Consider the following 10,545-nt stretch of genomic DNA (forward strand, 5'->3'; position numbering starts at 1 on the left):
GCTGCGGAGCACAAAAACGGAGCGAGTTATTCTGAGTATCCTGGTGAGAGAGATGTTTATTTGGATTATCACATCTCCAGAGGAAGCACGCCTCCCTCAGCCAATTTAGAGTTTGCCCTGTAGGCCCCAAATCTTTTGCAGAGTGGATAAGTTAATTAAGAACAGTGAAGGGATGATAACGGCCTTGTAGTCGGCTCCCGCTGTACAGTAATTGCATTTCATGCTCGGTATTTGTGGCAGGGGGTCGTTGGGTATCAGAGGACGGCATTAAAAGAAGATAAAAACTCTTAATTATTGTACAAAACCAGAGTGGGACTGAGCCACTGCCAAACCTATGAAGTGTCTCTGAAGCAGATGAGCAGAAAAGCTCCACCGTGAGATCCACATGTTCATTTGCATAACCTAAATACAGCCCGTAAATATTCCCGCCTCCAGATACATCACAACACCTTATCTGGGTTCACCTGAGCTGTGTCTGATGAACTCTCCTGCTGCTTCCAGCTCCTCGAGGCTGACCAGTGCCCAGTGTGATGAGCTGTGAGCTCGGATCAGTACCAGGATTTCTCTCATGGACACCAACTACCGGCATTCTGTTCCAGCTGTGGAGCGCCTGTCCATCTGTCTCACTGAGTGGCAGTTTCACTGTATCTAGCAAGTCACAGGTGGGCTGAGATCTGTCTCACTACAGCGCTATGAAGCCACAACAAACAGATGTTACTGAGATTTAATGACAATAAACAGGCTGAGAGGATGCTGAGAGAACTACATCAGGAGGCAGGGTTGGAAAGAGGCTGAGGTCATGCACCTGTCTGCAGAAAATGTTTTGGGTTGCTCCAGTAGATGTGTTCATCCTGCAGCAGTGAAACAGGCAGTAATGTCTGCAACATAATCCTTGATGGGTCAAAGGTCGTCCACTAAAAGTTCTTGTTGTTTCCACTGACAGGCTCAGATTGTTATTCTAAGTGTGTGACAACATGACAGAAAGGATCCCTACAGAGATAGACCTTTTTGTTACAGAGGAAGATGATTATGTTGCAGACATTACAGCCTGTTTCACTGCTGCAGGATGAACACATCGACTGGAGTGCTTACAAAACATTCCGTGCCTGTTAGTCATTTAGACCCTAAAATGGACCCCCTGCTTTAAAATACCATAATTCCCCTTTAACACCGGATGTCTTCATTTAAATCCATCAGTCTGGAAACACTGATGAGGTCATTATTGATTTATAGATCCAGTCTTGGCGTTCAAACAGCCAAATGCAAAGAAACATTGTGACAAATATTGGTTATCAGCAAGTACAACACTAAATATTGACCTGAGTGTGGGTACACATTTAGCCCTGCTGTAGAGGGCAGAATCTTATTATGGAAATCAGCATGTTGTAGCTCTGAGCAGTCATTGGTATTGGCAGTAGAAGCATTAGCATGGAGAGGACGGAGGAGAGGAGGTATTCTGACTATCTGCGTCTTCAATTACTTCGTCCAGTGAATGGGACCTGATTGAAAAAGGAGATGTGAGTACGGAGGAGCAAAGCAGAGCACAGAGGGTGAGAGGGTGAATGATCTGAACAAACTGATCGATCTTTACAACGAGGAGGGGAAGGCAGTGATTGGACTCGGCTTTTCTGTCCAGGAAGATAAAAAGTAAGAGACTGTTACAGCTTAAAAAATGTCCACCCGCAACAACGCTTCAAAAGTGGGAAAACTGCAGACCTGGCAACCCTGGCTGGGCAGGCTGCCAAAAAGGAGGTCCTGCTACAGCTGGACCTGCAGCACATAAACAAACCATGTACGGCACAACGATCCGACAGCAACGGACTGTTGGTGCAGGTTCTTGTAGGAGGTGCTGATTGCTTGACAGCAAGGTGTGCAGAATGGAGGTCCAGGGCAGGTGTGCAGAGAGTGAAAGAGACAGAGGTCAAGGGGGGACGGGAGAACATAAACACACCAAACACTCCTCACTCAAGTGAAACACACACACTTCCCGGCAGACAGATGTCTCAGAGGACGGACTGTGACTGTGTTCAGCTTGTTTGCCTGCAGGTAAAAAATAAACAGATCATTAAACGCAGCTCTAAGTAAGAAAAGGTGATTTATTTTGTTAAACAGCAAACATAATTTAATGGAACAAGTGGGTTAAGCTTCTTCAAAGGAATATATTAGATTAAGAGATAATTGAGTATATTAACTGAGTAATGTTTGAACATATTCCACTGGAAAATCAGGCAGCTGATCCTCCAGACTGTGCACGCCTTCTCAAAAGTTAGCGCCAGGCGCCATCTTGTGTCACTAAGAGGATGGTTCTCCTGCATGCACACGTAAACATACCTGTGAGGGAACACAATCTGCTATATAATGCAACATCAACACAAACTGCACACTGACAGTGGATGAATGCAAAACTCAAGCTATGGTATGCTGTAACTGTGCTTCACTCTCAGAGTGGAGTCTGGTTTAGGGAACACTCAGTCCAGGGATTTAGGAAAAGCAAGCAATCACAGATGGAGCAGATAAAAAGTTCTCCATCTGAAAGTAAACAGAGAGAGTGAACATGACAAGAGAGGAGAAGATGACAATGAAGCTATTAAACATATACACTTTCTTGCTGCTCTAAAAACAATTGTGGATTAATCCGCCAATGAAAATAGTCCCAACCAATACTCTGTTTCCTTTGTTTGATGCTCAGCTGTTTATGTGATTTACTGAGCCTTTAAGGAACATGAAACTCTGCATTTCTGAGCTGTTTCACGTATAATTTATGAAGAAAAAGAGTTTTTAAGAGATTGAATCACATAAAAATATCAGCCTTGTCCCTTAAATGTCTATATTATGAAAAAGAACAAGTTCATATGTGCCTCGATGCTTATTTGAACGAGTATATCCTCCTGTCTCAGCCGCAGAGAGCAATAACTGCCTTCACTCGACAGCTAAATCCAGAACCTTCTCAGCCTCCTCCTCTCTCCTCGTCTCTCTTGATCCTCCTCCTCCTCCCTCGATGCCGTCTTCACCTGAGGGGGATAACTCAGAGGATCAGCGTAATCACAAGTCAAACACCATGTGTCACATTCAGCTGCACAGAGGAAATTATCCCCGCTTCCCCCTCACTGCACGCGGCTGCTGGCGTTCAACATCTCTCATCTGTCCGCGTGCTGTTGGTTCACTGCTTCAAAGCTAATTCACTTTAACACTCGGGCAGATTAACTGTAACTTTCTGTGAGTGTTGCACCAGCCGTCTTTGACAGGGAGGTTTGGATGCTGTTAACACACAGTATGAGTTATTGCACATTAAATAACGTTTCCTGTATTCACTCCTCTTACAGCTGATTGAAATGACACACAACAACATTCAGCAAAGGTATACTATACTTTTACTTCTTAAAGAAAATGAATAAAAAGGTTATAGTTCTGCATCTCTAACACAACTCACTAGCTATATAAGGTGCACAGTATTAATAACTATATAAAACACTTTTATTGTCCATTAACAGAAGCACAGAAAGCATCTCTGTTAGGACAGACTCACAGCTACAAAAGCTACTATTCAAAAAATATTGAAAATGTACGACTGGAGCTGTTTATTCCCGTTAATAAAACATGTTTCAAACAACTCAGTGCATTCAAAGTGACTTACAAGCGACTGACAAAATGAGACCAAAACACAAAAAGAGTTAATGAAATAAAACGAGAATCGCTGATGCAATATACACGATTATGATTATTAATATAATAAAAATAAATAATAGAAGATTGTACAAGAAATAAAAATGACAATTGATATTTATAATATTATAAATAGCAAAAAGTTTTATAATTTTAAATTATATATTATACAATAAAAGCCTGACTTAATCAGCCTGACTTAAATTAGAGTAAACTGATTGTTTTCATGTCCCAAGTAAATTAAATAAAGTTATAATATGTTTGAAAATGAGCAGCTGTATTAAAAAGTCATTGAACAGTAATATTAAATATAAAAGTGTGTTGTATTGTGTGTTTAGGCGATAACATAAAACTGCATCCACATATATTCCGGTTCAAAGTTCACGTAGAATGACTAACTGCGCATGCGTGCACTATCATGGTGGCTCTGGATGTGCCAGCTGGGAAGTTCTGAGATTATCAACATACTAAAGTTTTAATAGCAGAAATGGGTTGTTAACGCTGTATTTTTTACACGTTTGAAACTCTACACAGAGTTTTCAACACCGAAACTAAAAGAAAATCATGACAGCGAACGAGGATCAAGAGGTACGAACGAATGATGATGCAGTAAGCTAGCCGCTGTTAGCGGCTAAATGTTAGACACTAGCTTGAATGCTAGGATGTTAGCCTGAAAGCTTTTCTGCTCATTATACAGCAAAACAAGTCAACGAGTTAGCTTTAATTCATTATACGAGCGCTTTGTTTGGATAAAACAGCAGTCAGTACAGAGTGTCAAACGTCTGTGTCGCTGATTTTATAACGGAGAAAAATGTCACGCCAAACTGCATTCAAAAGTCTGCCAAGTTAAAGGATGAAATTACACGGGAGAAGCCCGTTTCACATGCACGACAAATCAAGGTTTTTTATTTACAAGCCGTCCATCGGGTATGAAAAAGCAAAATTAACATTTACATATGGATGCTATACGGAGGTCATCTGCCACCTCATACAGTAACACAGGCTGTCTAGTTTAAATAACCGTCTAGTTTAAATGACCAAACTTGTGAATGGGGTTTGGTGGGCAGAAGCTTTTTTTATCTACTGACCTCCTGTCACTTCCTTTCTTCAATCCCAGATGGAGCTGGAAGCTCTGCGCTCCATCTATGAGGGGGATGAGTGTTTCAAGGAAATCAGTCCAGTTTCCTTTCAGTTCAGGGTGAGTACTGTCCGCTGTATTATCTCACTTAACAGGATGCATATCTAATTAAAGCGAGAAACTCTGAAGATATTTTGTATCCTGTTAGGATTAAATCTGTGTCGTCTTACCTTGTGTTTTCATGTTCAACAGATAGGAGACCTCGACGGCACCAAAGCATTCCTTCTGGACGTCTCGTGGCCCGAGATGTACCCTGAGACTTCCCCACAAATGAACCTAGATGCCTTTTTCAACAACAGAATGTGAGCTGCATGCTCAGCGCTGTGCTGTCACATGATTAATTTAGTCAGAAACGGTGGTGGTAGATCAGAAGATAACACTTTGTGTTTTGCCATCACAGGAAATTTGAGGTTGACACCCTATTTGTAAGATGTTTATACTTGTATATCTTGATTACAATTATTCTGATAGGATCATTTTTTTCTCTAACACTGGTGCAGAGCATCAGGCCTGTATCCAGGACTGTAGAAATACTCAACATAAACCCTGTCCTCTTAGAAAGGTTTGACCAGAAATGACCTGAGGGAATTTACAGTACAACAGATACGTTATCAGCTTTACCTTGAGTGCCTCTGCTGTTGTTATTAGACACGTACTTTCTTTAACGTCCCTTGTTTTTCTTTCTTGTGGAACAGCTCTGCAGAGACGAAGGAGCTCATCCTGTCCAAGCTGGAGGAGCAGGTGGAGGCTAACCTGGGCACGGCCATGATGTACACTCTGTTTGAGTGGGCCAAGGAGAACCAGGAGGCCCTGATGGAGAACCACAAGCCCGTCGTCACTGCTGTGGTCAGATCATTTTTCTACACCGACAAAAGACGATTTGATTATTTGTCTTTTCTTCTCTTAGCTTCTCTTAGCAGCAGTTTCAGACACAAAGAGCGTGGTTATTTCATGTTTGAATAACTATATTAATAATAATGGCTGGTAACTTCTCGTCGTCACAGACGTCGATATCCAGCAGTGATGTGACGACGGCCGCCTCCACAGCCAAGAAGAGGGAGAAGAAGGAGCAGCTGACGAAAGCTCAGAAGAGGAGGATGGTCAGCAGAACAGGTAAATCAGGCACCAGGAGGTTCTAAGCACAGTGTCAGTGGTGATGGTGATGTATTTATATAAACTCAAATGATTGCTGCTTCCAGATAACAAAGGGGAGCTGCCGAGAGGTTGGAACTGGGTCGACGTAATTAAAGTAGGTTCATTTCAGCGTCTCTCCACTAGATGGTGCTCTTAACCAGTGAGTTCATCATTAACATTTCCTTATTTGTCTTTCTCTCCCTCCCCACCTCCTCCTCCTGATCCGGCAGCATGTAAGTAAAACCAGCTGAGTTACATTTAAAGTGCCGAGCACACACACAGAGTCTGACTGTTTCTTCTCCTCCTCTTGCAGCTGAGTAAAACAGGAGGGAAAGACGACGAGTAGCTCCGAGCGCTGTGACCTCCTGCTGCTGCTTCGTACTGACCTGAGCGCTCTGCAGCCTGTCGATGCTGCTGCTCCTCTTTAGATGCCTTCACATCCTTCAACATATACACTCAACATGGCCGCTTCCACCCTGAGAAGAGAAGCTGTGAATCATAGGAAGCCCTCGCTGTGTTTTCTGTGTGTGAACACATCGTTGATCATCATCCATCAGGGTGGAGCGTGCAGGAGAGACTTGCTGTCACTGCCGTGTTTTCAGTCCCCGCTGCCCGGCCGAGGAGCTGTTCATGTTCTTCATGGATGTGTCAAAGTGTCAGGTGGCTCCCTGCTGTTACTTTAAGGTATCATGTGACTCCATTAAAGCAGAGACATTTTAAGAACACACAAAATGTTACACCTTCCACCTGTTATTTTGACAGTTTGGTTTGCCCTGTTATTGAAAAAACGTTTTATATTTAAATAAACCAAATTTGGTCTACAGCTTGTCGTTCATTTGATGAAGACTCATGTTAACTTTTTAGTTTAAAACAAACTTTAACTTTATATTTATATTCCACCTTTCAGAGAGCAGAGACGATTTACAAAACAAGACTTACGCACACAGAAACAAGACGAAGGCTAATGCACAGAACAGGAATTAAATAGGACTCGTTATGATACTAAAAGTTATTAAATAAGAAATTAAACGTAAACATAATTACATTTCCATTATGGAAATCGCAAGAAATTCATAATAAAAGCTGTCAGATGTTTTTAAAACAAAATAGAGTCAAATAAATGACGGGCTTTTCAGTTTTAGGTAAAAAAACAACTTTCTCTACCTTTGATCTCTTACTTCAAGAAGAATATACAATAAGGTTTAACTGTTCCAGGCTGTTCTGCGTGCAGTCTTTTCTTCTGGCCTGAAAGTGTAAAGTTACAAACTGAACTTTACTTTCAGAGGAAGTTTAATGAGTTTGCTTTCAAAATAAAACTCAATCTGATAAAAACACGTCCACAAGCATCGTAGTGTGAGTGGGCTGTGACTCATGAGGAAGCTGAGGTCGTCAGTTCTGTTACGCTCCAGGAACTGTTGCGTTTCATGATCTGAGAAGGGGTTAGGATCTACACGCACTGATCTACACTTTCACCCTGTCAGTCCGTCCATGCATCGATCATCTATACCTCTCTGAGGGCCGGAGCCTATCCCAGCTGTCAATCACATGGCTGACTCAGACAACCTTTCATGCTCACACTCACACCTACGGGCAATGTAGAGTCACCAGTGAACCAAAGAACATGCAGACTCCACACAGAAAGGCCCACTCCGTCTGAGCCGGGAACCTGCAGCCCAGTCTGTCACACAGAATGTAGATCCAGAGCTTTTGTTGGAGCTCATCAGGTTCCCTCCACGCAGACAAACAGCAGCAGCATTATTAAACAAACAGCCTGGTGCCGTTAGAGCTGTGAATGCTTCCTCACTAGTGAGTGAGTGTCGGAAATGTTTTACTTCCTGGCAGACTAAACAGCTTGTAAAATATGTTTTCCAACAGAACAGAAACAGATTTGTACAATTTAAAAGAAATGTGAATAAATATAATGTGAGGAAATGTTTTCAGTCATTTCTGACATCTGTTACAGACCATGACAAGTCGTGTCAGCATGAATAAAGAACAGCATAGAGTACATATTAAATATGTTTGCACGAGCTATACATCAGTGCACATCTGTGCTGACCCATTCTAAATGTTGTCCTATTTCACTCGGCCACATTAGACTGCTATCTCGAGAAAACGCCGCCTGTTTCATGTTGCTACCGACCGTAAATATGATGTCTTTCTGGTGTGGAAACAATTTATTTAATTGTCTCTGAAAATTTTCCTAATTTGGGGATTTTATTTTGAAATTTGCGACCGGAAGTTGTGGGTTTGATTTTGTCCCGCTCCCAGGTGTCATTTCTGTCGGAGGTGACGGCAGAGACGGACTTTTCCCCCAAAACAAGAAGACAGTAAGTTTTTATTTAAAACACGTCATTAAGTTTTACTGTGGATAAAGTTTTTATTTAAAACACTAATTTTATTGATTTATTCTCTTATCAATTTACAGCAATATCTGCTAAAGAAACATTATATGAGCTCACCGTTAGCTAAGCCATTACCTGAGCACTGAGTTTTATCGTGTATTTATTTATGAGATCAGTGTTGGAAGACTACCTGTCAATATGAATAACTAATTATAGTTTATATAAATACGCTCATTTAAGATAAAGTTTTGTTACAATAATGAAACATATTTTTGATGTCTCACTTCATGTTGTCATTTAAATAATTATTTTAATGAAGCTGAATTTGAGGAGTTGCAGGAGGACAGAGAGGCTGTGACACTTCCGGCTCACTTAGTCAGCTGAGCTGTGTGCTTTATTCATGTTACTGTGTAAGAGCTGAACATGAATCAGGTGAACTGTCACTCAGACATTTATGATCCCTGTTGATTTGGTGGTTTTACCTTTTACCTGTATTATGAGCGTCAGGGACGCACAGACAGGGTCAGGGTCAGTGGCTGTTTGGTTCTCGTGTATGAAACCAATAATTAGTTATTGATTAGGCTTTTTTAAAAAAGTCTGTGGTTAACACAAGCCTGATATATAAATATAAAATACACCAGTTAAAAGCTTTTAATGTCTGATTAAGCAGCATTTTATAACAAGTAGTTTAATGTGACTACAGGCTGTTGTGCGTGTTAAAGAGGAGGTTACGTCATGTGACACCTGTTACTCCTCGTGATTTCACTTTGCTCAAACAATCAAAAACGTTTGTTTGTCACTTCTTAGTTTCTCTAATAATCCAAGATCCCTCATCCCTGAGCACTCGTCTACGGAAGCCCTGCGTGGACATGCATCCATACATTTTATTCACTTGGCTTACCTTTAACGAGTCATTTCCTGTTTTCTCCAGATCTCATCTTATTGATCTCGTTATCTCGAGATATCAAAGCTGGTTTTCTCCTGATGACGGGATCATTTCCTGTCGAAGTAGAAAACAGACCAACAGGCCGCTCACTGTGATGTCACAGAGCAGGACACGCTGCCGTCGCCCACTGATGAGGTCACTTCAGCCTGTTTCTGTTTGCTTTGAGGAGATACGAGGTTTGATCATCTGACGTCACGCTGCTGCAGGGCTGTTATCTCGAGATAACGAGATAAATAAGTCGAGATCGAAGTAAAAACAGAGTAAATAAAATGTGTGGAGGCGTGTCCACTCAGGGCTTCCATACCATCGGCCTACACATGCTTGTGTGTGTGAGAATGAAACACTGACCTGGTGACACACAGACAGTACACAGGCAGAGCAACAATGTTCCCTTACTGCCCTTTGATGCTCGCTGATGTCGCAGCAGCAGTGTGTTGTGTGAGAATAAAGGATGAGGAGGTCGACTGGAGTTCATAACAACGCCAACAATGTGTGTTCTCTGGTGCTTTTATTTTGTAGAGGACGACATGAGAGAGCAAACAAGTTACTGAGGAGCATGGAGACACTTGTTGGAGAAGAAGAGGAGGAAGAAGAAGGAGAGGAGGAAAGAGAGAGAGGCAGTGAGAATCATCTCCCGCCTCCCAACATGTTGTGTGGTCCAGAGAGCCGCGAGGGTCAAACACAGGAGCAGCCTGAGGAGAAGAGATTCATGGTCTACATCTGCGGAGGATACACAGGTAAGAAGGAACACCTGAGAACACTTCTGCTAACTGTGTCGACGTCCCGCCCCTTCCTCTACCCGACACACACCTTGTGTCCTTGGCGTGTTGGAGCCCTCAGGTGGGCTCAGTCTGCTCATGTTAAAAAGAAACAGAATCAATCTCTACATTTGTTTACGTGTGATTCAGACTCGGTTGCAGAGAGGCGAGCGCTCATGGAGAGCGTTTACCCGCGCCTGTATCTGCACTGTAAGCAGAGAGGATACGACTTCAGCATGGTCGACCTCCGCGCAGGGGTCAAACCTCCGGCTGCTGAGCGCCACGACACCGTGGAGCTGCATGTGGACAACGTGCAGAGATGTCAGAGAACACGGGGAGCAAACTTTATTGTAAGTGTAAGAATCTCTGTTTTCCAGGTGATGACTTCCTGTTTGAGTCTCTGTTCTGTTGCTCAGTTGTTTGTAGGACAGAAGCACGAGGTCAGAGGTCCTCCCTCGACCATCCGCAGAGAGGCGTTTGAGGGCATAGTCAGCGTGCTGGAGAGAGATGATCAGCTGAGCTCCAGGAGCAAAGCGGAGGAGTTTAAAGACAGCAGCTGTG

The 10,545-nt window shown here is 42.6% G+C and overlaps 1 protein-coding gene across 1 annotated transcript; it reads left to right on the forward strand.

Annotated features, from left to right (window-relative positions):
- Positions 1 to 4,094: 4,094 nt before the first annotated feature.
- Positions 4,095 to 6,756, forward strand: rwdd (RWD domain containing 4). The gene is made up of 7 exons (XM_069672513.1): positions 4,095 to 4,251; positions 4,781 to 4,861; positions 4,994 to 5,103; positions 5,497 to 5,647; positions 5,806 to 5,914; positions 6,001 to 6,050; positions 6,166 to 6,756. Exons 1-7 carry the CDS (start codon positions 4,228 to 4,230, stop codon positions 6,184 to 6,186), a joined length of 546 nt encoding a protein of 181 aa, XP_069528614.1. The 5' UTR covers positions 4,095 to 4,227; the 3' UTR covers positions 6,187 to 6,756.
- Positions 6,757 to 10,545: the final 3,789 nt, after the last annotated feature.

The sequence above is a fragment of the Semicossyphus pulcher genome, unplaced genomic scaffold (genome assembly GCF_022749685.1).
Source record: "Semicossyphus pulcher isolate SPU_LCO1_2020_fin unplaced genomic scaffold, fSemPul1.0.p SCAF_21, whole genome shotgun sequence".
Classification (NCBI taxonomy): Eukaryota; Metazoa; Chordata; class Actinopteri; order Labriformes; family Labridae; genus Semicossyphus; species Semicossyphus pulcher.

Excerpts from the sequence above, each read along its gene's own strand:
- rwdd (XM_069672513.1), top strand. The coding sequence starts at position 4,228 with ATGACAGCGAACGAGGATCAAGAG. Across the intron at positions 4,862-4,993 it reads CAGTTTCCTTTCAGTTCAGG|ATAGGAGACCTCGACGGCAC; the intron begins GTGAGTACTGTC and ends CATGTTCAACAG. Across the intron at positions 5,104-5,496 it reads GCCTTTTTCAACAACAGAAT|CTCTGCAGAGACGAAGGAGC; the intron begins GTGAGCTGCATG and ends CTTGTGGAACAG.